At 43.2% G+C, this 22,585-nt stretch overlaps 1 protein-coding gene across 1 annotated transcript in view; it reads left to right on the forward strand.

Moving 5' to 3' along the window:
- Nucleotides 1–22,585, forward strand: part of csmd1b (CUB and Sushi multiple domains 1b) — a 2,043,836-nt gene that overhangs the window by 2,009,325 nt on the left and 11,926 nt on the right. Inside the window, exons 66-68 of the mRNA XM_078213588.1 lie at nt 4,077–4,256; nt 15,872–15,937; nt 18,363–18,524. Of these exons, the coding sequence (XP_078069714.1) occupies nt 4,077–4,256; nt 15,872–15,937; nt 18,363–18,524 (408 nt within the window). The remainder of the gene's footprint in view (nt 1–4,076; nt 4,257–15,871; nt 15,938–18,362; nt 18,525–22,585) is intronic.

The raw sequence follows: 22,585 nt of genomic DNA on the forward strand, positions 1-22,585 counted from the left end.
CACACCTCTTGACTCCCCAAAGCCAGTTCATATACAAGGGTTAGGGTTAAGTCAGGAGTGTAATGGATTGCTGTTCACTTGCATGAATGAGTGCAGCTCCAACAATACTCAAGAAGTTTCACGTCATCCAAGATAAAGCAGCCCATTTGATTGGCACTCCATCCACAACCTTAAACACCACTTTCAGCCTCAGGTGACTGTGTGAAGTTTGTACATTCTCCTCATATCAGCATGGGTTTCATCCGGGTCACCTTTAGTCTCTTTATTCCAGATTTTTTAAAATTTAAATTTCACTATTTGCCATGGTGGGTTTCGAACTGGGTCTTCAGAACATTACCCAATTTCCCCTCACACTTCAAAGATGTGCAGGTTAGGTGGATTAGCCATGGTAAATTGCCCCTTAGTGTCCCAAGATATATAGGTTAGATGGATTAGCCATGTGAATGTGTGAGGTTATAGGAATAGGGAGAGGGCCTGGGTAAGACATTCTGTCAGAGAGTCAGTGCAGTCTTGATGGGCCAAATGGCCTCATTTTGCACTGTTGGGATTCTATGATTACTACACCACCACCACAGTGGCAGCAGTGTGCACCATCTGCTAGATACACTGCAACAACTCACAAGGCTCCTTCAACAGCACCTTCCAAACCCATGACCTCTACCATCTTGAAGGTTGAGGGTAGCCAATGCATGGGAACATCACCACCACCTGGAAGTTTCTCACTTAGTCACACACTACTGTGACTTGGAACTATATCACTGTTCCTTCACTATCGCTGGGTCAAAATTTCCTAACAGTACTGTGGGTTTACCTGCACCACATGGACTGCAGCAGTTCAAGAAGGCAGCTCACAACCACTTTCTCAAGGGCAATTAGGAGAAGGAAATAAATGCTGGCCTAGGCAGCAATGTCTACATCCCATAAAAGAATATAAAAAAGAATAAAGCTAGTATTTTTGACAATTGGCATAAAATACCATGAGCCTTGACATATTTAACAAAACACTTTGCTTAACCGTTTATTTCAACTCAGCCTTGCTGAGCCTATCCCGACATACACTGGGCGCTAGGCAGGCTGCACCCAGGATTGGACGCCAGTCCAACACAGGGCACACAATCACATACACACACAGTCAAACTAATGGGCAATTTACCATGATGAATTAACCTAACCTGCATGTCTTTACACTGTAGAAGGAAGCAGCAGCTTCTGGTGAAAACCCAGACACCTGAGGCTAGAATCGAACCACGGTCCCTGGAGCTGTGAAGCAGCACAGCACTAACCACTGCACCACCATGCCTACTGTTATTTTTTGATTCATTCATGAGATGTGAACGTTGCTGGCTAAGCCAGCATTTATTGCCCATCCCTATGGTTGTGGATGAGGTACCAATCAAGCAGGCTGCTTTGCTCTGGATGGTGAGGAGTTCCTTGAGTGTTATTGGAGCTGCACTCATCCAGGCAAGTGAAAAGTATTCCATGGTGGTGGTGAGCTGCCTTCTTGGACCGCTGCAGTCAATGTGGTATTGGTATACCCACTGTGCTGTTAGGAAGGGAGTTCCAGGATTTTGACCCCGCTAACATTAACTGTTTATGTACTCTATTTAGTATCAATTAAAACAGTGAGCAAATTTTGGTGGAAGGGAACAACATAGGGTTTGGAAATATAATGTCTGGGAGACTTGGTAAGCGGTTACAGTGAGGACAACTTACTATATTGTCGTTGAAATTAGATACTGCATTTGCATAGAAAGAACTTTAACAATAATTTTGATGGTTATACAAAGTTTACTTCAAATCAGGACCAGATAAATGCATGACATTCTCAACATTGGCATGTGATAAATGATTATGCGTTTTGTTGTAAATGCATAAATGAATCTGATTAGAGTTGAAATAATTTCAACTAAGCTCTTGATTCATGCCTCTTCGTTAGAAAATGTAGTATCTGTTTCAATCATTTGGTAAGGAGGGAAATTAAAACAGAAAGTGAAACCGAAATTGTCGGCAACAGCCAGCAAGTCAGTGAACATCAGAAAAGGAAGGGTCTCGACAGGTCAAGTCTCAAAATTAAACTATGTTTCTCATTTCAACTGATATATTTAGAAGAAGCATTCCAATGATTTGGACATGCTGAGGTTTTGATTTAATTTATCTATAGGATTTGGTTGTCGCATGTGGCAAGGTTATATTGCCCATTCCTAAATGTCCCTGAGAAGGTGAGTAAATTCTCCCCAACTCCCAGCTCTCATTATATATTTCTTCCCCTCATTCATCTCGTGGGAAATGCAATTTCTACCGTTGAGAAATTGGATTGGAAAACCTACCACTAACTATTGCTATTTTTTAGTCAGCTTCCTGAGTGACCCATTGAAGACTCTTGTTCCAATTTTCTCCTCAGCAGTACCTTGATTTGGGAATTCAACCAAGCCAGAAAATTGTTGTTAGTTCCCACCATGCATTGGATTGCTGAGTTTTGAATCACTGAGTGACTGGGCAGCACAGTGGTTAGCACTGCTGCCTCACAGCGCCAGGGACCCGGGTTCAATTCCGGCCTCGGGTGTGTATGGAGTTTGCACTTTCTCCCCGTGTCTGTGTGGGTTTCCTCCAGGTGTTCTGGTTTCCTCCCACAGTCCAAAGATGTGCAGGTTAGGTTGATTGGACATGCTAAATTGACCCTAGTTTCAGGGGATTAACAGGGTAAATATGTGGGGTTACAGGAATGGGATTGTGGTCAGTGCAAACTTGATGGCCCGAATGGCCTCCTTCTGCACTGTAGGTTCTATGAGTTCTAAATAACTGTTGCTGGTCAGAATGAGGAAAACACCATGCAACATCCTGTAGACTGAGCCTGGAAGATGAAGTCATGGCTTTCATCTTTCATTGCAACAGATGTAAAAACAGAATGAACAACTTCTTGCACGTGAAGTATCTGTGTTTCCATCAATCCCTGGTAGATAAAACACTGGAGTCGCTACATACAACAACACAGTATTACTCATAGGCATCGTCAGTCAACTGTGGAGCTGAGGATACAGATAGTGGAACATCGACCATATTGGTTAATCTCTATTATGGAAAGGCATCAGGACCAATGTAGACCATTACCAGGAAAAGGTCCCAGGTTTATACATCCACTTTTAACTGGAAAACTTTGTAAGTTGGTTGGATGATGGGCAAATAATAAAACCCAATGGTTCTCAACTGGTTCCCACATAACTTTGCATTTCATCCGTAATCTCATTGAGTTTTATTTTTTTTAAATTAATCAATGCTGGCCAGCATTTATTGCCCATCCCAAATTGCCTTTGAATTGAATGGCTTGCGAGGTCATTTCAGAGAGCAGGTAAGAGTCAACCACATTGCTGTCGGTTTGGAGTTACGTCTGGGCCAGACCAGTTAAGGATGGTAGATTTCCTTCCCTAAAAGACATTAGTAAACAAGATGGGTTTTCATGACAATCAACAGTTGTTTCATGGTTGTTGTTTGACTTTTAATTCCAGATATTTTTATTGAATTCAAATGTTGCCATTTTCCGTGGCAGGATTCAAGCCCAAGTCCCCAGAGCATTACTCTGTACCTCTAGATTACTGGTCCAGTGACAATACCAGTACACCATCACAACCCCTAAATTGTTAAATGCACTCTTCATGGTCAGGTTCAAATAAACTGCAAGACCAAATCTGAATAAATTCCCATCTGGTATGAACAACTCGGGATCAGAACCGGGATGAATTTTTAGGAGCAATTCCCCCACTTGTCCACCATAACCTCAGCAGAAATCCCAGAGAAACAGCACAAACAATTTACATTGTTTTTCACAAAGACTCGACAGCTATTTTAACTAAGTTATTGTGGTTGAGTGGAAGGGCCGCAGAAACACTTTCCCCAAGTGTTGTGTATTTTACTCTTAATCCATCAGCTGGCAACTGGTAAGTGTTTTGTCTGTTACTTACTGAGTTTGAGCCACTCAGCTGTAAGACAATCGTGAAATTCTGGATCACGCGCATTGATTTATTGATACACATTTTTTATTTGCTTCACTGTCTGAGTTTTTGTGTTTATTTTCCTTCAAGCTCACAGCTGCAGACAGCCAGAAACACCTGCCAATGTGGACGTGAGAGCAATTGAACTGCCAACGTTGGGTTACACCTTAATTTACAGTTGCCAGCCAGGATTTTACCTGGCAGGAGGGTCAGAGCACCGGGCATGCAAGGGTGATGGGAAATGGTCAGGAAAACCACCAGTCTGTCGAGGTAAGTTAAGCATCAGTGGTAAAAGACAATAACCATCACTTTTGCTCCAGTCACTCATTAAGCGAACAGAATGTCAAATGTGGAAATGTGCCATCACCAAGAACTCACAGTTAGAAGCTCTCAATTTTGACCCTTGGTCAATGCTGAGCTAACTCAATTTTTGCCAGAGTGGTCACAGAAGCCCTGCTCTCCTTCGAATTAGACAATAGAAAAATTAGCTGGTTTTCCCATCCAAGATCATTCCATGATTCCTGCAGTAGAGTGATTATTATCTACTAACTTGAGAAAACTGTAAAGCAAGTTCATGTTGTATCAAAGCAGTTCCTTATATATGCCAGTTAACAATTAGAAAAGCAAGTGTCAGTATAATTTAATACAATTGGCACTAAATTAATGGAAAAAAGCCCAGCATATGAATGAAATGTAACACTGATATTTGAACTAGAACACCTTGTTGGAATGAGCAAAGGAAATCTTATTCTCCTTTCAGCCAGGTTATATTATCCTTGAAACAATTAATGCATTAGGGAATAGTATTCTATTCAGAACCACTAACCTTAAATTGACATAAAATCACCACCAAAACACAACTTGACCCTTCTCTTCCATCTTAACTCCCCTTTTTATGTCCCATATGTTTTTTGTCTCAATACAAACCCCCCTCACCCCCCTTCCCCACCCATCACACTGGGATATCCGATATCTGGTGTGGCTGGCAGCATTTGGACTATCTATCTCTTTGATGCTGTTCACCCTTCTGATTACCATATTCAATAGGGTCTGCAAATCGACAAACAGCCCAAGTGCCATCAGGTTGTTTAATTATGAAAATCAGCATTGTTCTCTAGCTGCAGAATGCTCACTGCAAATCTTTGATACAAGTAGGTGAGGAATGTGTGCTGTGTACTCTTTGGGAGCCACACCCCCACAAGCATCAGGGTGACCTCACCCCCACAAGTATTGATGCACACCCCCCCCCCCTCCCCACTGCACCACATATAAGGGGAACCACCCCCCCCCCCCTCCTCCCCAACAGGATCAGGGCACTGCCTGGCCATGTCCCTCACCACCTGGGAGGCTAGACTTACCTATGTGCCTCCACTGTGGTCATCACGACTGGTTTTCATTTTTGAAAACCAGTCGTGATTCACCCTGGTGTGAAGTCATGACACAGGGTGGGACGAAATGGAGAGGGTGGACATTGAGGCGTCGAGTCCTATAATTAGATTTAAATTTATGTTAAAATACCCTGATCAGGCACATCCCCGCTCTTGGCCGCAAACCTGATCATGTTATCAGCGGGAGGGGGGGAATTTCCACTTTAGGCCTCTCGTGAGATTTAGCGGCCATTTTGGGATTGGTCCCCGTGATCAACAGAGCTGTTAAATCACGGCCCCTGTCTTTAGTATTAAGTGCTGAGAGCCTAACCTGCGCTTCATTGGAGATCCCACAAAGAAAAAGGCCCAGGACATTTTGGATTTTTATTTACTTGGGCTCAGGAAGAAGCTAATTCATACCCCATGAACTCTCCAAAGAAACTCTGCCCAGATACCATAATCCCTCCCTGCCATCACCAGATTCTGCTCCTCTCTCCATCAACCCCCTCTCCACCCCAAATGCAGCTTGCCAGCTGTTTTTAGTGTCGGAACCAGCCAGTTTCCCAATCTTCCTGCCCAACAAACTCATTGGCACCAATTGGGCCCCTTGCTGCAACTCTAGCGCTGATTATTATCATCATCATAAACAATTTGACTGATTTCCTTTTGGGTCACATACTGCGATGATATAACATTTTTTTGAGAGCTCTTGTGGTAATCAAAATAAATTTGCAGAATGTTTTATTCAAGAATGTGGCATCTGTCTGAATTCCCCATCTGGATGCCTGAGGAACTTCAGTATACGGCCATCTGGCTCAGTTTGGTAAAGGCAGTGCAATGTGCAGCGATGCAAATCAAAAGGTATGAGGTATGATTCCTCAATTGTGCTACAAAAATCAGCATTAATGTGAGCTCAGCATGGAATTGGTAGATTTAACCGCCCATTTAAACCAACTGCTATTTTTAAAGAGGATCTTCTTGGTTTGGTGTGGTAGACCAATGCATATCTCCTTTAACATATTAGTTAGGAGCATGAATACAATTTTCAAGAATGGGTGGCATAACACGCACACCTTAAGAGGCCCCCTGAAAATAAATAGCCAGGGAAGTTTCCAGGCTGTATTTACTTGCAGCAGGCATACTCTCAGCTGCACAACAATGCTACAGATTGCAGATAGTCCAAACTCACCCCTCTCCATGTCTGCTTCCCTCTCACAGGACCTGTCTGTGTGCCCGATAGTCTGCTGGACCATGGCCATTGATCTACAGTGGGAGGCCCACAAAATAGAGATGGGTCCTCGAAATGGCTTGGGCCTCCCACTGACACAAATGTATATATGTGGACAATGCACTGTAGTAATCAGCATTTCAAAAATGAGGTTCCTCCAGTTTGTTCTGGAAGGTTGTCACAATAGGGAAAGATTGGCAAAAGATACATTTAACTGGTATTACCTAATATCAATCGAGGGGCTATGTCAAGCTGACAGTATAACTAACGCCTATCTGTTCCTCTTTACTCCAAATGGATACAAATCTCAAACAACCCCACCTTATGTGTGCCAATGTCATTGAACAAATAACATTTCCGCTTCTGAAACATTAAAAAAAATCATGTCAGATGAGTAGATAGATGATCTGCTTTGACCTTTTTGCCTTTCTTGACTCACACCCAGGTGTTGTGCAGCAATAGCTCATCATCATTACCCCTCCAATGACAGCCTTTTGTAAATGAGAGGCATCTGGCCTCTTCTCAACACGTATTAATGTAGGCATGTCAAAGGTCATGAGGTAACCACGTAAGTGTCAGCCTCCATTGTATCAATCCCAGACATGGCTCATGTTCCAAATGCGCTAATGTCCATAGATGTTTTGTGTCTGAAAAGGAACAAATCAATTCAGCACTGTGAAAGTAATCAAGTACCGTACACAAAAAGAAACCAATAAAATCAATAAGGTTTAAAGTTCTGAAATAATGTAGATAGAAACATAGAAAACTACAGCACAAAACCGGCCCTTCGGCCCCACAAGTTGTGCCGAACATATCCCTCCCTTTTAGGCCTACCTATAATCCTCCATCCTATTAAGTCCCATGTACTCATCCAGGAGTCTCTTAAAAGACCCTATTGAGTTTGCCTCCACCACTACTGACGGCAGCCGATTCCACTCGCCCACCACCCTCTGTGTGAAAAACTTCCCCCTAACATCTCCCCTGTACCTACCCCCCAGCACCTTAAACCTGTGTCCTCTCGTAGCAGCCATTTCCACCCTGGGAAAAAGCCTCTGAGAGTCCACCCGATCTATGCCTCTCAACATCTTACATACCTCTATTAGGTCTCCTCTCATCCTACGAATTTAAAGGGCATCCTAGATGCCCTTTAAATTCGAAGAAGTATCCAAAGCAACCCCCTTGCCTCCCTGCCAGCAAAAATGACAGTTTAGGTAATGTCAAAGATGGGATTAGAAGGCTGCAGTTTCAGAAATGCAAGCTGTAGTTGTGTTTCTCAGAAATTATCAAATTCCTCAAGGAATTCTTGGCCCATTAAACGCAGTAACTGACAATGGTGACTATCACAGTAAGTAATTTTTTTTTGAATTTGCACAGCAATGAGATGCACTCTGCTGTTTTACTCAGGAAGCGGCCATGCTCTTTGTATCTCTGAGTTCATGAATTTGATCTTTTGCCGAGGAGGCTTAGTTGAATTGAGTAAGATAAGAAATGGGTACTATTTAACTGTGGATAGGATGCCACTAGACACTAATAATATGCAATTCTAATGCTTTTTAGTAACATGGAAACAAAGGAGTATAAAAGTCACCATTGTTGCATTGTGTGAATTCAGTGCCTTCTGATCACAGAGCAGAGGATAGAAAATTGTCCATTAATGCAATACAATGCATCCATCCAATTGAACTATTTTTAAGTTTGTACTTTAAATTTAAAGCAGCATCTAGGAGGTATTCCCAAGCAATCAAACATTATCCTTCATCTTTCTGGACTTTTGTTAGCTACCATAAAATAATTCCTCTGAGTATTTTGTTTGAAGCATGTTTGAATGTGCAACCAGGTGAATTTTCCCTTGCTGCATTGTAACATCAATGCATTATTTGAAGAGAACCACAGAAATGGATTAAAACCAAGACTGAAATAATAATTTGTCAGCAATAAAACTCACTTGGCACCAATAAATTAACTACCCATAAATATCATGGTGCTCATCATTGTTCTCAGAGCTAACAAAACCTACTTAATGGACAGTGGCAGAATTCTTTACACATTACAATAAAGTGTCTCAAAACCAGCAACTCGGGACCAGGGCCATGCCAGGTTTCGGATCCTGCTAAATTTTAGATTGAGCAATTCAGATAATGGGCGGCTCGGGTCAAGCTGGTTTAGGTGGGTCAGGGGTTGGTCAGAGTGCAGGAATAGACTGATGCACAAGTATGGAGGGGGTTAATTAGCCCAGCACCAATGCAGCTACTAGCCAATTTTTCCAGGTCAGTTTTATTTTATTCAATTAAAATTGATGCATGGCACATTCTAAAAATGTCCAGATTTCTTACAACTCCAGTTTTTGAAAAGTCAGATTTGAGACACTGTGCTACATAACCTTCTGAGTATGATATACTTGTCCAGGTAGAGTTTGCTTGAAGCCCTGTATGGGAGGGATTTTCAGATTTTCCTGAATAGATGGGCGTGTGTGTTGTGTGTGTGTGTTGTGCGTGTGTGTGTTGTGCATGTGCGTGTGTGTGTTGCACGTGTATGTGTTGCGTGTGTGTGTGTTGCGTGTGCGTGTGTGTGTGTGTTGCATGTGTGATGTGTATGGTACTCTTAACCCAGCAGTGGTATGTCGCAGTATTCTGCTACCGAGTATGAGAGTGCGAGTGCTGAGGTTCAGAGGGGAATAGCTGCGCCACACATTGAGCCAGCGGTGTTAATACAACACGCCTGTTTGAATGTTTGGTTTTGGCATACAATTTTGATCCTAATTGCTGATTTACCATGTCTTGAACTAGCCTGGAACTACTGAACAGATACCAATAGGTTTAGCACTCGAGGGTTGAGTTGATGAAATTTTTGTGCAGCTGTATTTGGGGGCTTTACTCACTCACTTCCATTGAACATATGGAGTGAACTGCCCGATGCACAATAGCACATGTCGGGTTGACTTCAAGGCCATGGGCACAGACTCTCAGATGTGTCAGCGGAGATCCTGATGGAGTAGGTTCAGAGAAGGTAATATATCTTGCACACTCACTGGGGAATGAGTCCAGCTAATCCTCCAGACCTACCTGGTGCTGTTTTGCCTGGTCTCAACTCCTCTTACCGTTCCTTCTGAAGGCCAAAGGGCAAGATGCCAATGATCAAGCATGCCCTTTCTTTTGGTAAGTCCCATAAAGTGTCCAGTAAGGCAGAGTTTCACAGCATTCACTCTTTTTAGTCGAGATCCTCAGTTAATTTCCAGAATGAATGTTGATAATGTTGGTGAAGTCTTGACTCAAAGTCTCATGATGTGTTTCAAAAGTCCTTGATCTCCAGCAGCAAATTTACAGGGGGGAAAAAAATCCCCCCTGAAATGATTAGTTTACTTCCAAACAACTTCCAAACAAATTTATTCGATCAAGGGCCAGCGAAATGCAGTGCAAAGTACATTCATGATCTTTGTGTCAATCAGCCCCTTAATCCTCCAGGCAGTTGTTCCTGCAAAGGGTTCAACTCCTTTTCCAAGATAGCAACTTGCACTAAATGCAGACCAGTGTTTCAGCTGAAGACCCTATCTTGGCTGCCGCAGATTCTTTAGTGTCCAATGTGCCCAGGGAAAAGTGCCCCCAAAGAATCCAACTGTGAAAGTTCCTCAATTTCTCACTGTGACAAGGTGTTACAATTACTGCTTGCACCACAGCACGCTCGGTAAGAAACAGTCGATGGAATAGACCTGTGTATTTCTTTCCATATGTAAGAATTAGATAATCCAGCTGTTTTCCATCACTCTGTCCCTTGCGTCTGGGTCAGCTGCAGTGAACTTGACATGTCTGTCACTGTAGCACACACTGCCTGTGAAACAAGACAAAATACAGGTTGTTCGGGTGTAGGGGAGGGTGCTAATACATATTGGGAATCCAATTCCTTGTCCCTGTGGGTTAGCAAGAATACTCTCTCCTCTGTAATTAGTTTTTTAAAATTGCATATTTTTAGTTGGCAAGCTGTTGGTAGCTGAGTTTCAAATGGTTGTCATTTTACTGCCAAATAATGAAGGAAGGCATTAAACTTACTTCAGCTATCTGAGGGAAAAATGATCAATGAAAGCAAAAGAACTATACTTGAGTCATCATTATTTCTGTCTGCTCTTGCAGTGTATTGTAGTTTCTCTGAAAACATGTCACTTTGTGCATAAAGTGACAAGTAACCAATGCCTACTGCAGAATCGGATCCAAATTGATCTCAATACTTGTGTTGTACTTATTACAGGATCACATCTACTCGAAACAATTCCATGCTTGACTTGATTTGTAGCACTGTGGATCTGCTTCGTTTATTCTTGGAGACTCTTGCATTCTCATCGAGTCCCATCAATCTACATTCAGGGAGAATTCTGCGTGGAATTGGCCTCTGGCACTTTCATGACTGCAGGAGCACAGGAGTAGCTGGTTGTCGTTAATGTGAAAGTGATGTGAATTTAATTCTGTGCTATCAGCACATTTTCTGAAAGCAACAAGCTGACAAAGACTCCAGGAAAGGGTATTTCAGATACTTATGCAGGGATCACCAGGATTAGTCACAAGTATCAGAAGGAGCTCTTCCTCTGTATCTGTCAATTTTGGCTTGGTTGACACCAGTTGTTCTTGTTCAGCCCAGGGAAGGATAAAGTAATAAGGCACGCCATCACATGTATAATGTGATTTGCATATCCCTGGCATTTCCACTTCCTCAATACTTTTTAGTTTTATTCCTTATATCCTCTGCAACCGCAATGGTTTTTCTGCAGTGAATGGCTGTTCCCAGACAACATCTGCTTGCTTACAGAATGGCACCCTCTCAAACACTTCTTCCATTTGAGAAAACACTGTATATTGTTTGTTGTTCATGCTTTTGTATCCTCTGTATATGGGGGAGAACCTTTTGCTTTACTCCTCCATTCTGTCCGCTTGTGTGATCCTGAGTCCTGATAGCTTATCATTTCCTGTCCATCTCACACTTATCTTGTTTTTAACTATCTACATAATTATAATTGAACTTAAAACAGACTTTCTTTACAACAGCAGTTACTGGTGTGCTGGTTTCTTGGGGTTGGGTGGAGGTTGATTGGAACATGCTTGAGTGAAGCTGTTTCATTAGAAAACTGACTGCAGAAAAGCATTCATCCTTGGAACAATCCAATTTGTATACTCAGATTTTGGACTCTACCCTGTTTTGCCACCTTTTCCATTTTGCCATTTTTGGCACGTTTGCTTCGCAGTGCCTCTGCTATTTGCATATTATCTGTTTTTGAAAGTTCTTTTATGCTTCTTCTTAACATCTGATATCTCATCTGATCTCAGAAGCTAAACAGATTCAGGCCTGGTTAGTATTTGGATGAGAGATCGCTTGGAAGTACCAGGTGCAGTAAATGTTTTTTTTTAAGGACAGCACAACTCTGCTGCCTCACAGCACCAGAGACCCAAGTTCAATCCTGGCCGTGAGTGACTATGTGAAGTTTGCATGTTCTTTCTGTGTCTGCGCCGGTTTCCTCCAGGTGCTCCGGTCTCCTCCCACAGTCCAAAGATGTGCAGCTTAGGTGGATTGGCCATGCCAAATTTCCCCTTGATGTCCCAAAATGTATAGGTTAGGGGAATTAGCAGGGTAAATATGGAGGACTACAGGAATAGGGCCTGGGTAAGATGCTCTGTTGAAGAGCTGGTGCAGACTCAGTGGGCTGAATGGCTTCATTCTGCACTGTAGGGATTGCATTTCCTCTCATGAAGAATCTTTAGACTTGACTATTTTAGTGAACTCCTGGGTGACCTCCCCACATCCTATCCTCCATCAACTTGAGGTCATCCAAAACTTTGCTACCTATGTCCTGACCTGTACCAGATGCCACTTATCCATCACCCCAGTGCTCGCTGACCTACACTGGCAGCATCTTGATTTTAAAATTCTCATCCATGTTTTCAAATCTTTCTGTGGAGATGCCGGCGTTGGACTGGGTGTTGTTAAACTTCTTACTGTGTTCAAATCTTTCCACAGTCTTGACACCACCTATCCCTTTACTCTCCTCCAATCCCATCACCCTCTGAGCTATCTGAACTCCTCTAATTCTAGCCTCTTATGCATCCCCAATTTCAATAGCTCCATCATTGTTGACCATTCATTCAGCTGCCATGGTTGTAATTCGCTCCCTAAACCTCTCTGCCTCTATCTCTATTTCACTTTTCTCCTTTAATGTACTTCTTAAAAGGTACCTCTTTAACTAAGCAGTTGTTCTAATATCTCCTTATGCCGCTTGATGTCATAGTTTATCCGAAAATGTCTCTGTAATATTGCCATGGACATTTTCGAGTTAAAACACTCTCTAAATGCAACTTGTTTTTTTCTGTCTGTTTTTCTTTGTTCAGTCTTGGCTAAAGACACATGTTCCTTTCTCTTTTTATCAGCTCTGACTCTTAAAAAAAATTATTTACAAGATGTAGCTAGGCCAGCATTTATTGCCCAACCCTAGTTGCTCTTCAGGTGGTGACGAGCTGCCTTCTTGAACTGCTGCAGTCCCTGAGGTGTAGGTACACCTAGAGTGCTGTTAGGAATGCATTTTCAGGATTTTGACCCAGCGGCAGTTAAAGAACGGCAATATATTTCCATTTCAGGATAGTGAATGACTTTGAGGGGAACCTCCAAGTCGTGGTATTTCCAGGCATCTGTTACTCTTGTCCTTCTTGATGCTAGTGGTCGTGACTAAGAAACCTTGGTGAGTTCCTGTAGTGCATTCTTGTAGATGGTACTCGCGCTGCCACTGTTCGTCGGTGGTGGAGGGAGTGAATGTTAGTGGAATGGGTAGCAATCAAGCTGGCGGCTTTGTCTTGGATGTATCGAACTTCCTGAACGTTGTTGGAGCTGCATTCCTCCAGGCAAGTGAAGTGTATTCCATCACACCGCTGACCTGTGCCTTGTAGAAGGCTTTGGGTGGTCAGGAGCTGAGTTACGCTCTGCAGGATTCCTAGCCTCTGACCTGCTTTGGCAGCCACAGTATTTATATGGCTAGTCCAGTTCAGTTTCTGGTCAATGGTAACCCAATGACAGGAAGTTGATAGTCAGGGATTCAGTGCTGATAGTGCCATTAAATATCAAGGGGCACTGGTTAAATTCTTTCTTATTGGAGATGGTCATGCCTGGCCTAGTGTGGCATAAATGTTACTTGCCACTTGTCAGCCCAAGCCTGGATATTTTCAAGGTCTTGCAGTATTTGGACATGAACTGCTTCAGAATCTGAGGAGTTGTGAATGGTGCTGAACATCCCCATTTCTGACATTATGATGGAAGGAAGGTCATTGATGAAGCAGCTGAAGATGGTTGGGCCTAGGACACTCGCCTGAGCAACTCCTAGAGTGATACCCTGGAGGTAAGATGATTGACATCCAACCACCACAACCATCTTCCTTTGTGCTAGGTATGACTCCAACCACTGGAGAGTTTTCCTCCCGATTCCCATTGACTCCAGTTTTGCTAGGATTCCTTGTTGCCATACGTGGTCAAATTCTGCCTTGATGTCAAGGGCAGTCGCTCTTTTTTTATTCATTCATGGGACATGGGCTTCACTGGCTGGACCAGCATTTATTGCCCATCCCTAGTTGCCCTTGAAGGGCAGTTGAGAGTCAACCACATTGCTGTGGCTCAGGAGTCACATGTCGGCCAGACCAGATAAAGACAGCAGATTTCCTTTCCTAAAAGACATTAGTGAACCAGACGGGTTTTTCCGACAATTGACTATGGTTTCATGGTCAACAGTAGATTCTTAATTCCAGATTTTAAAAAATTGAATTCAAATTCCACCATCTGCCATGGTGGGATTCGAACCCGGATCCCCAGAACAGTAGTTTCTGGATTAATAGTCTAGTGATGATACCACTCGGCCATCACCTGCCCTCTGGCATTCGGCTCTTTTGTCTATATTTAAACCATTTGTAATGAGGTCAGGAGCTGAGTGAACTTGACGGAACCCAAACTGAGCAGGTTATTGCTCAGTACCTTTTAGGTTATCTCAGGTAGCCTTCCTTCATTCACAGCCATCTGTTCACTCTTTACTACAACCCGTTGTTGCAGTTTGTATAATGTGTCAGCATTTTCAAAAAGCTCTATTTTGAAACCTTTTGGCTGCTTCTCAGCCACTTCTTTCTTCTGTACTAACTCTTTGGCTCATGCATTTCATTGCTATGATGTGGTCTGCATCCATCTTGTGGTTTGCTTAGGTATTGTCTCCCTCAGCCTGAAGTTTTCTCTCTCTCACTCTGGCGTTGTCTGACTCCCTCAACCTAGGGTTTTCTGTCTCCCTTACTCCAGGGTCATCATCCCCTGCAGCATGATGATTGCTGTTTCCTGACTGTAAGCCATGAGCCGGAGAGCATCCTGCCTGTTCCAAAGTCAGTCATGCTGAGTTAGTGTTGTTGAGCACCCTTCCATCACTTCACTGATGACCCAGAGTAGACTGATGGGGCAATAATTGATCGGATTGGATTTGTTTAAATGGTTACATCCAAAATGCTAACTTGGGGCAGCACGGTGTCACAGTGGTTAGCACTGCTGCCTCACAGCGCCAGGGACCCAGGTTTGATTCCGGCCTTGGTCACTGTCTGAATGGAGTTTGCACTTTCTCCCTGTGTCTGCATGGGTTTCCTCCGGGTGCTCCGGTTTCCTCCCACAGTCCAAAGATGTGCGGTTTAGGCTGATTGGCCATGCTAAAATTGACCCTAATGTCAGGGGATTAGCAGAGTAAATGTGTGTGGCTACGGGAATAGGGCCTGGATGGGATTGTGGTCGGTACAGACTCGATGGCCGAGTGGCCACCTTGTACTGTAGGGATTCTATTCTATGATTCTAATCTTTCCCCCATCTATGCTAATTGAATTGCCATTGTTTTCAGTATTGTCTGTGCCTTTCCTGTTGTGGACATTCCCACTGTTTTCTCAAGTGATTGCGAAATTGTCACTGATGTCCTCAAAAACGAACGTGTGTCACTTAATAAGGAAACACTTTTAAAAGGAGAGCAAAAATTCAGGTTCATACTGAGAAAAGTAGCCTGCTTTAATGAACGGTTATCGCTTGCAGTAATGTTTTGAAATTAAACTTGAATGATTATGAGACTACAAAATGTTTTGCTTTCACAACAGGTCTATTAATATAGAGCTTCCTGCTCTAATTGCATTGCTTAAATTAGCAGGTGATATGAAAATGCTTATCTCTTCATCAGCCTTCAGGATTTAATTGTCCCACACAGCAGATAATTAATCCTTGTATTTGACAGAATCTAATAGCCTTTTTGTCATTTTCAGCTGGGCCCAAAATAAATGGTAGATTAGAAGGCACTGATTCAGGAACCCATAAAACCAAAGCTCCAGGTTGGTATTTTTTTCCAAATAAATTACTCAGCAGATGCTGTTTTTCAGTCATTTATTTCTTACAACGCTCTCTTTCTATGCCTAGATAAAATTTGGAGAATCACAAAAATAAATTATCTTTCATGCCTTTGTTATTTGCATGTGATTGGTTTTTTAAAAAAAAAATCAAGGTTTAATCCTGTGGTTTGCCAAATTGTCTTGACCAAGGAGAAGTGAGTATAAAGTTCCTGTTGTTGCTGAAAAACGCTGAGGCAGCAACTGTGGCCGTTGTATCTCTTCATAAGCTACCATTCAAGGGAGTGAAAACGCTGTTTGTGGGAGGAACCATATTGAAAGGACGACAGACCATGTCAGCTCCAGAGTTATTAACCACCCCCTCCACGTCCCCTGTCTAGAGTCTGAACAAACTACAAACATTAATATTTCCAACACAGCAAAAACCCATAACATATTTGATGTCACATAATCTCACATGCATGGCCATTTCCATTTGAATTGCATCACTGACCAAGGTTTCACAATGACCTTTCACAAGGCCAAAAGGTTCATCCAACTTATCTCTATAAAAGGAGTACATCAGTGAAGCAATAGCTAATTCTTAGAGATAGAACATAGAACAGTACAGCACAGAACAGGCCCTTCGGCCCACGATGTTGTGCCGAGCTTTATCTGAAACCAAGATCAAGCTATCCCACTCCCTATCATCCTGGTGTGCTCCATGTGCCTATCCAATAACCGCTTAAATGTTCCTAAAGTGCCTGACTCCACTATCACTGCAGGCAGTCCATTCCACACCCCAACCACTCTCTGAGTAAAGAACCTACCTCTGGTATCCTTCCTATATCTCCCACCATGAACCCTATAGTTATGCCCCCTTGTAATAGCTCCATCCACCCGAGGAAATAGTCTTTGAACGTTCACTCTATCTATCCCCTTCATCATTTTATAAACCTCTATTAAGTCTCCCTTCAGCCTCCTCCGCTCCAGAGAGAACATTCCTAGCTCCCTCAACCTTTCCTCATCAGACCTACCCTCCAAACCAGGCAGCATCCTGGTAAATCTCCTCTGCACTCTTTCCAGCGCTTCCACATCCTTCTTATAGTGAGGTGACCAGAACTGCACACAATATTCCAAATGTGGTCTCACCAAGGTCCTGTACAGTTGCAGCATAACCCCACAGCTCTTAAACTCCAACCCCCTGTTAATATGGTGGGAAGATGGCAAGATGATGGGAAAAGCAAGATATCTGCTTCATCTTTCCGTAGTTTTGCAATGTCGATGTACTGTGACAGCTTCCGATGGAAAAGTTGATTTTAAAGAGGCATATAGTTGTTTATTGATGGGAACTGTTTTGGGAATTCTTCAATTTTGGCAGCGGAAGCTTCATGTACAAATGACATGGTGATTCAAACCTTCACCATTTCAAACATTTCAAACCTAATCGTACCATTGTTTCAAAAGCAAGTAAACTAGTGAGAAGAATTTTGTCTTGACCAGATCCCACATGAGAGACTTATAAAGAAGGGAAATGCACAGGGGATACAAAGTAATTTGAGGAGGTGGATTCACAATTGGCTTAGTTGTAGGAGATAGAGGGTGATGAAAGGCTGCTTTGAGGTATAGAAGCCAATGTCCAGTGGTGTATCACAGGGATCTGTGCTGGGTCCCCTGCTAATCGTCATTAATACAAGCAACATAGATGACTATCTGGGGGGCTAGGATTAGTCAGTTTGTGGATGACACAATGTTTGGCCAGGTGGTTAACAGTGAAGGGACCTTGTGTGTTTATTCATAGGTGAGGAAGGATGTGATTGCACTGGAGAGGATGCAGAGGAGATTCACCAAGATGCTGCCTAGGGTGGAACATTTAAGTTATGAAGTGTGGTTGGATGGACTTGAGTTGTTTTCATTGGAGCAGAGAGGACTGATTGAGGTGTACAAGATTATGAAGGGCATGGACAGAGAGGATAGCTGCTGTTCTCCTTGGATGCAGGGTTAGTCACAAGGGGATACAAGTTCAAGGAGAAGGGCAGGAGGTATAGGGGAAGATGAAAAACATTTTTGCACAGTGGGTGGTGATGGTCTTAAATGCGCTATCTGGGAGTGGGGTAAAGGTGAGTTGCCTCACCCCCTTTATAAAGTACCTGGATGAGCATTTGGGACATCATAACATTCATGTGTCCAAGTGCTGGTAAATGGGATTCGGTGGGAGTCAAGTGGTTCTCACGTGTCGGTGCAGACCTGATGGGCCCAAGGGCATCTTCTGCACTGCATGATTCTGATTCTGTATAGTTTCTGAAAATAGAACAGAAATGGTTATTTGCCTATAGATTGTCACCACTGCATATTTTTCTCTAATTTTTGTATATTTGTTTGTGTAATTTAAACATAACTCTGAATAATAAATCTTCATTTATTCCTTTAGTTCCCCCAGATGTATTTGCTCCAAAATCTATATGGAAGGGTTTCTATGAATACCTTGGAAAGAAGCAGCCAGCAACATTAACTGTTGATTATTTTAATATTTCCAATGGCCGAGTAAACGTCACGTTCATTGAACACAGCAACATGAAACTAAAGCTATCAGGTGGGTTTTCATCTCTCCAGAACTGTACTGCAGCTTGTTAGCCAAATAAAATTGACAAGGCCAGCATAGAACCATAGAACTCATGTAGTTCAGAAGGAGGTGATTTGACCGATTGAGTCTGCACCAACGCACCTAAAGAGCAAGCCAGCCACCTGCCCTTTCCCTGTAACCCCATTAATTTATCATGGCTGATCCACCTCGCATGCACATCTTTGGACTGTGGGAGGAAATGGGAGCACCTGGAGGAAACCCACACACACCCAGGGAGAACGTGCAAACTCCACACAAACATCCAAGGCTGGAATTGAAACTGAGTCCCTGGTGCTGTGAGGTAGCAATGCTAGCCACTGTGCTGCCCATATTTCTTTGAAGAAGAGTTTGCTCTGAATTGGAAACGTGCTACAAAAGAGAGAAACATTTTTTTATACTTGATCAGGTGACCATTTGAGTAGACGTGTAAAGAGGGAAAATGAACCCCATTGGAAGATAGGCAGGGGTGACAATGGGGTGCGGTAGGTGGTAGGAACTGGGGCGGCATGGTAGCACAGTGGTTAGCACTGCTGCTTCACAGCTCCAGGGTCCTGGGTTCGATTCCCGGCTCGGGTCACTGTCTGTGTGGAGTTTGCACATTCTCCTCGTGTCTGCGTGGGTTTCCTCCGGGTGCTCCGGTTTCCTCCCACAGTCCAAAGATGTGCGGGTTAGGTTGATTGGCCAGGTTAAAAATTGCCCCTTAGAGTCCTGAGATGCGTAGGTTGGAGGGATTAGCGGGTAAATATGTGGGGGTAGGGCCTGGGTGGGATTGTGGTCGGTGCAGACTCGATGGGCCGAATGGCCTCCTTCTGCACTGTAGGGTTTCTATGATTCTATGATTCTTCTATGTAAGATGCAAGAAGCGGAAGGGAAAGCCACCCGAGTGTGCAATGCCATGGCTTTGTTACTGTGGTGGGGCCATTGGGATGAACACAACTGGGAATTTGCCTGTAAAATATAAAGCTACATAGCTAAAATTAATTAAGGGGACAAGAATTCCAAGTTGTGAATCCAAATTGATGTTCCAGTAAGTTAGTATCATCTTATGACCAGATCAGATAAAATCTATAAGAAATACATAAATAAGGGTCGATAAGTCCCCTGGGCCAGATGAGATATATCCTAGGATTCTTTGGGAGGCAAGGGATGAGATTGCAGAGCCTTTGGCTTTGATCTTTGGGTCCTCACTGTCCACAGGGATAGTGCCAGAGGACTGGAGAGTGGCGAATGTTGTTCCTCTGTTCAAGAAAGGAAATAGGAATGACCCTGGTAATTATAGGCCGGTTAGTCTTACTTCGGTGGTCGCTAAGTTAGTGGAAAAGGTCCTGAGGGATAGGATTTATGAACATTTAGAAAGATGCAGCTTAATCCGAGATAGTCAACACGGATCCGTGAAGGGTAAGTCTTGCCTCACAAATTTGATTGAATTCTTTGAGGAGGTAACTAAGTGTGTTGATGAAGGTAGAGCAGTTGATGTCATATACATGGATTTTAGTAAGGCATTTGATAAGGTCCCCCATGGTCGGCTCATGAAGAAAGTAAGGAGGTGTGGGATAGAGGGAAAGTTGGCCGATTGGATAAGTAACTGGCTATCTCATAGAAAACAGAGGGTGGTGGTGGATGGAAAATTTTCAGACTGGAGACCAGTTACCAGCGGTGTACCACAGGAATCAGTGCTGGGTCCTCTACTATTTGTGATTTTTATTAATGACTTGGAGGAGGGGGCTGAAGGGTGGATCAGTAAATTTGCTGACGACACCAAGATTGGTGGAGTAATGGATGAGGTGGAGGGCTGTTGTAGGCTGCAAAGAGACATTGATAGGATGCAGAGCTGGGTCGAAAAATGGCAGATGGAGTATAACCCTGATAAGTGCGAGGTGATTCATTTTGGTAGGACAAATTTGAATGCGGATTACAGGGTCAACGGTAGGGTTCTGAGGAATGTGGAGGAACAGAGAGATCTTGGGGTTCATATCCACAGATCTCTGAAGGTTGCCACTCAATTGGATAGAGCCGTGAAGAAGGCCTATAGTGTGTTAGCGTTTATTAACAGAGGGTTTGAGTTTAAATGCCGTGGGGTTATGCTGCAACTGTACAGGACCTTGGTGAGACCACATTTGGAATATTGTGTGCAGTTCTGGTCACCTCACTATAAGAAGGATGTGGAAGCATTGGAGAGTGTGCAAAGGAGATTTACCAGGATGCTGCCTGGTTTGGAGGGTAGGTTTTATGAGGAAAGGTTGAGGGAGCTAGGGCTTTTCTCTTTAGAGCGGAGGAGGTTGAGAGGCGACTTAATAGAGGTTTATAAGATGATGAGGGGGATAGATAGAGTGGATGTTCAGAGACTATTTCCTCGGGTGGATGTAGCTGTTTCTAGGGGGCATAACTATAACGTTCATGGTGGGAGATATAGGAGGGATGTCCGAGGTAGGTTCTTTACTCAGAGAGTGGTTGGGGTGCGGAATGGACTGCCTGCTGTGATAGTGGAGTCGGACACTTTAGGGACTTTCAAGCGGTTATTGGATAGGCACATGGAGCACACCAGAATGATAGGGAATGGGATAGCTTGATCTTGGTTTCGGACAAAGCTCGGCACAATATCGAGGGCCGAAGGGCCTGTACTGTGCTGTACTGTTCTATGTTCTATGTTCTTAAATCCAAGATGGTGACACAGATGAGAACATTATTCTTCCGCACAAACATGTGTGATGTTATCCTCATTCAGCTTTCTTTCTTGGCTCATTGACAGGTGAGCATCCTCAATGGGAAGAGAGAATGTCCTTCCCTACAAGTTCACACTGTATACTAACAGAATGGGTTGAAATCCAGTTTATTGGATTTCAGTCTCCTGCTATTTTCTGGAATTTTGTTGCAGTGGGAGCAGGGTTGGTCAAATAAAAATAGGAGCTAATTTTTCTATTTGTCACCATATTGGATTTTTAAAACTCATTTAAAATAAAGATCGGACAAAGAATTCTGCAAGAATGTATTATGCATTCATACCGGGGTGCCATGCAGTGTATTTCTAGTTGAAAGGTAGACGGTAAATGGTTAACTTAGTTTAGTTTTGGATCCAGGAATTTTTAAAAAATCATCAATCTGGAGTTTGTCAGAGCTTTGTAATGACTGTACTCATGACATTTGGAATTATGGAGTGTATTATGAGCAAAAAACACCTGACCTTTGAAAAGCAGTTATTAAAGATTACTTTTATATTAAATTGAAATGCAGTAATTCAACTCCAGGGACCTCGGCAGCAAAATTGGGCTCTCTGATGCCACTGGTGTCAAAATTACGGGAGCCCAGAGGTGAACAAAAGTGCTGCTGTCTGTTTCAAACAATTTCTGACATTGCACAACACAAATATTGTCATGTTAGAAGGGCAAAAATGCAGATGCTTAATGCTAATTTGGCTGCCAATCTGCCATTTTAGACCTCGTAAGTCCTGCTAATGCAGGACTGTTTGACTGCATGAGGAACTCACCTCCCCGCACCCTCACTATCAGAAGGGATCACTATTGGACTTTTATGTGAGGTTCCTTTGATTTCTTTTGCTGAGCAGAGTGAGTCAAAGTATGTGTTCAATGTTGTTAGAGGAGCACTTACAAATCATTGGAGTCAGATGGATTGTTGCTGAGTGGAATTTAAAGGTATCCATGCAGAAAGCTTGCTCTCAGACATTGGCAAGGCCTATAGTTGCAGGCCGCCTTCGGCTGAAGCATGGCTGAGACATGGAGCCCAGGCAGTATAGAGGAGAAGCTGCATACAGGGAAAGGAGAAGGAAGGAAGTTCTGGAAAGAAGGCCATATCTGCTTCAGATAGCATCTCAGAGAGCATTGCCATGGGAATCGTAGCGGGCGGGAGGCAGAGCATGCAAAAGTCCATTGACCTCGGGCAGGATTCTCCGGTTTTGGGACGAGTGCAGCCGGAGAATCCCAGTCTGTATATTGAAATTTTCTAATTACCCGTCTCTGATATTAAAATTGTTCCACGATGCACACCAAATAATAATTGTGTTCACCATTTTCTTA

This window comes from Mustelus asterias, chromosome 5, assembly GCF_964213995.1.
Source record: "Mustelus asterias chromosome 5, sMusAst1.hap1.1, whole genome shotgun sequence".
NCBI lineage: Eukaryota > Metazoa > Chordata > Chondrichthyes > Carcharhiniformes > Triakidae > Mustelus > Mustelus asterias.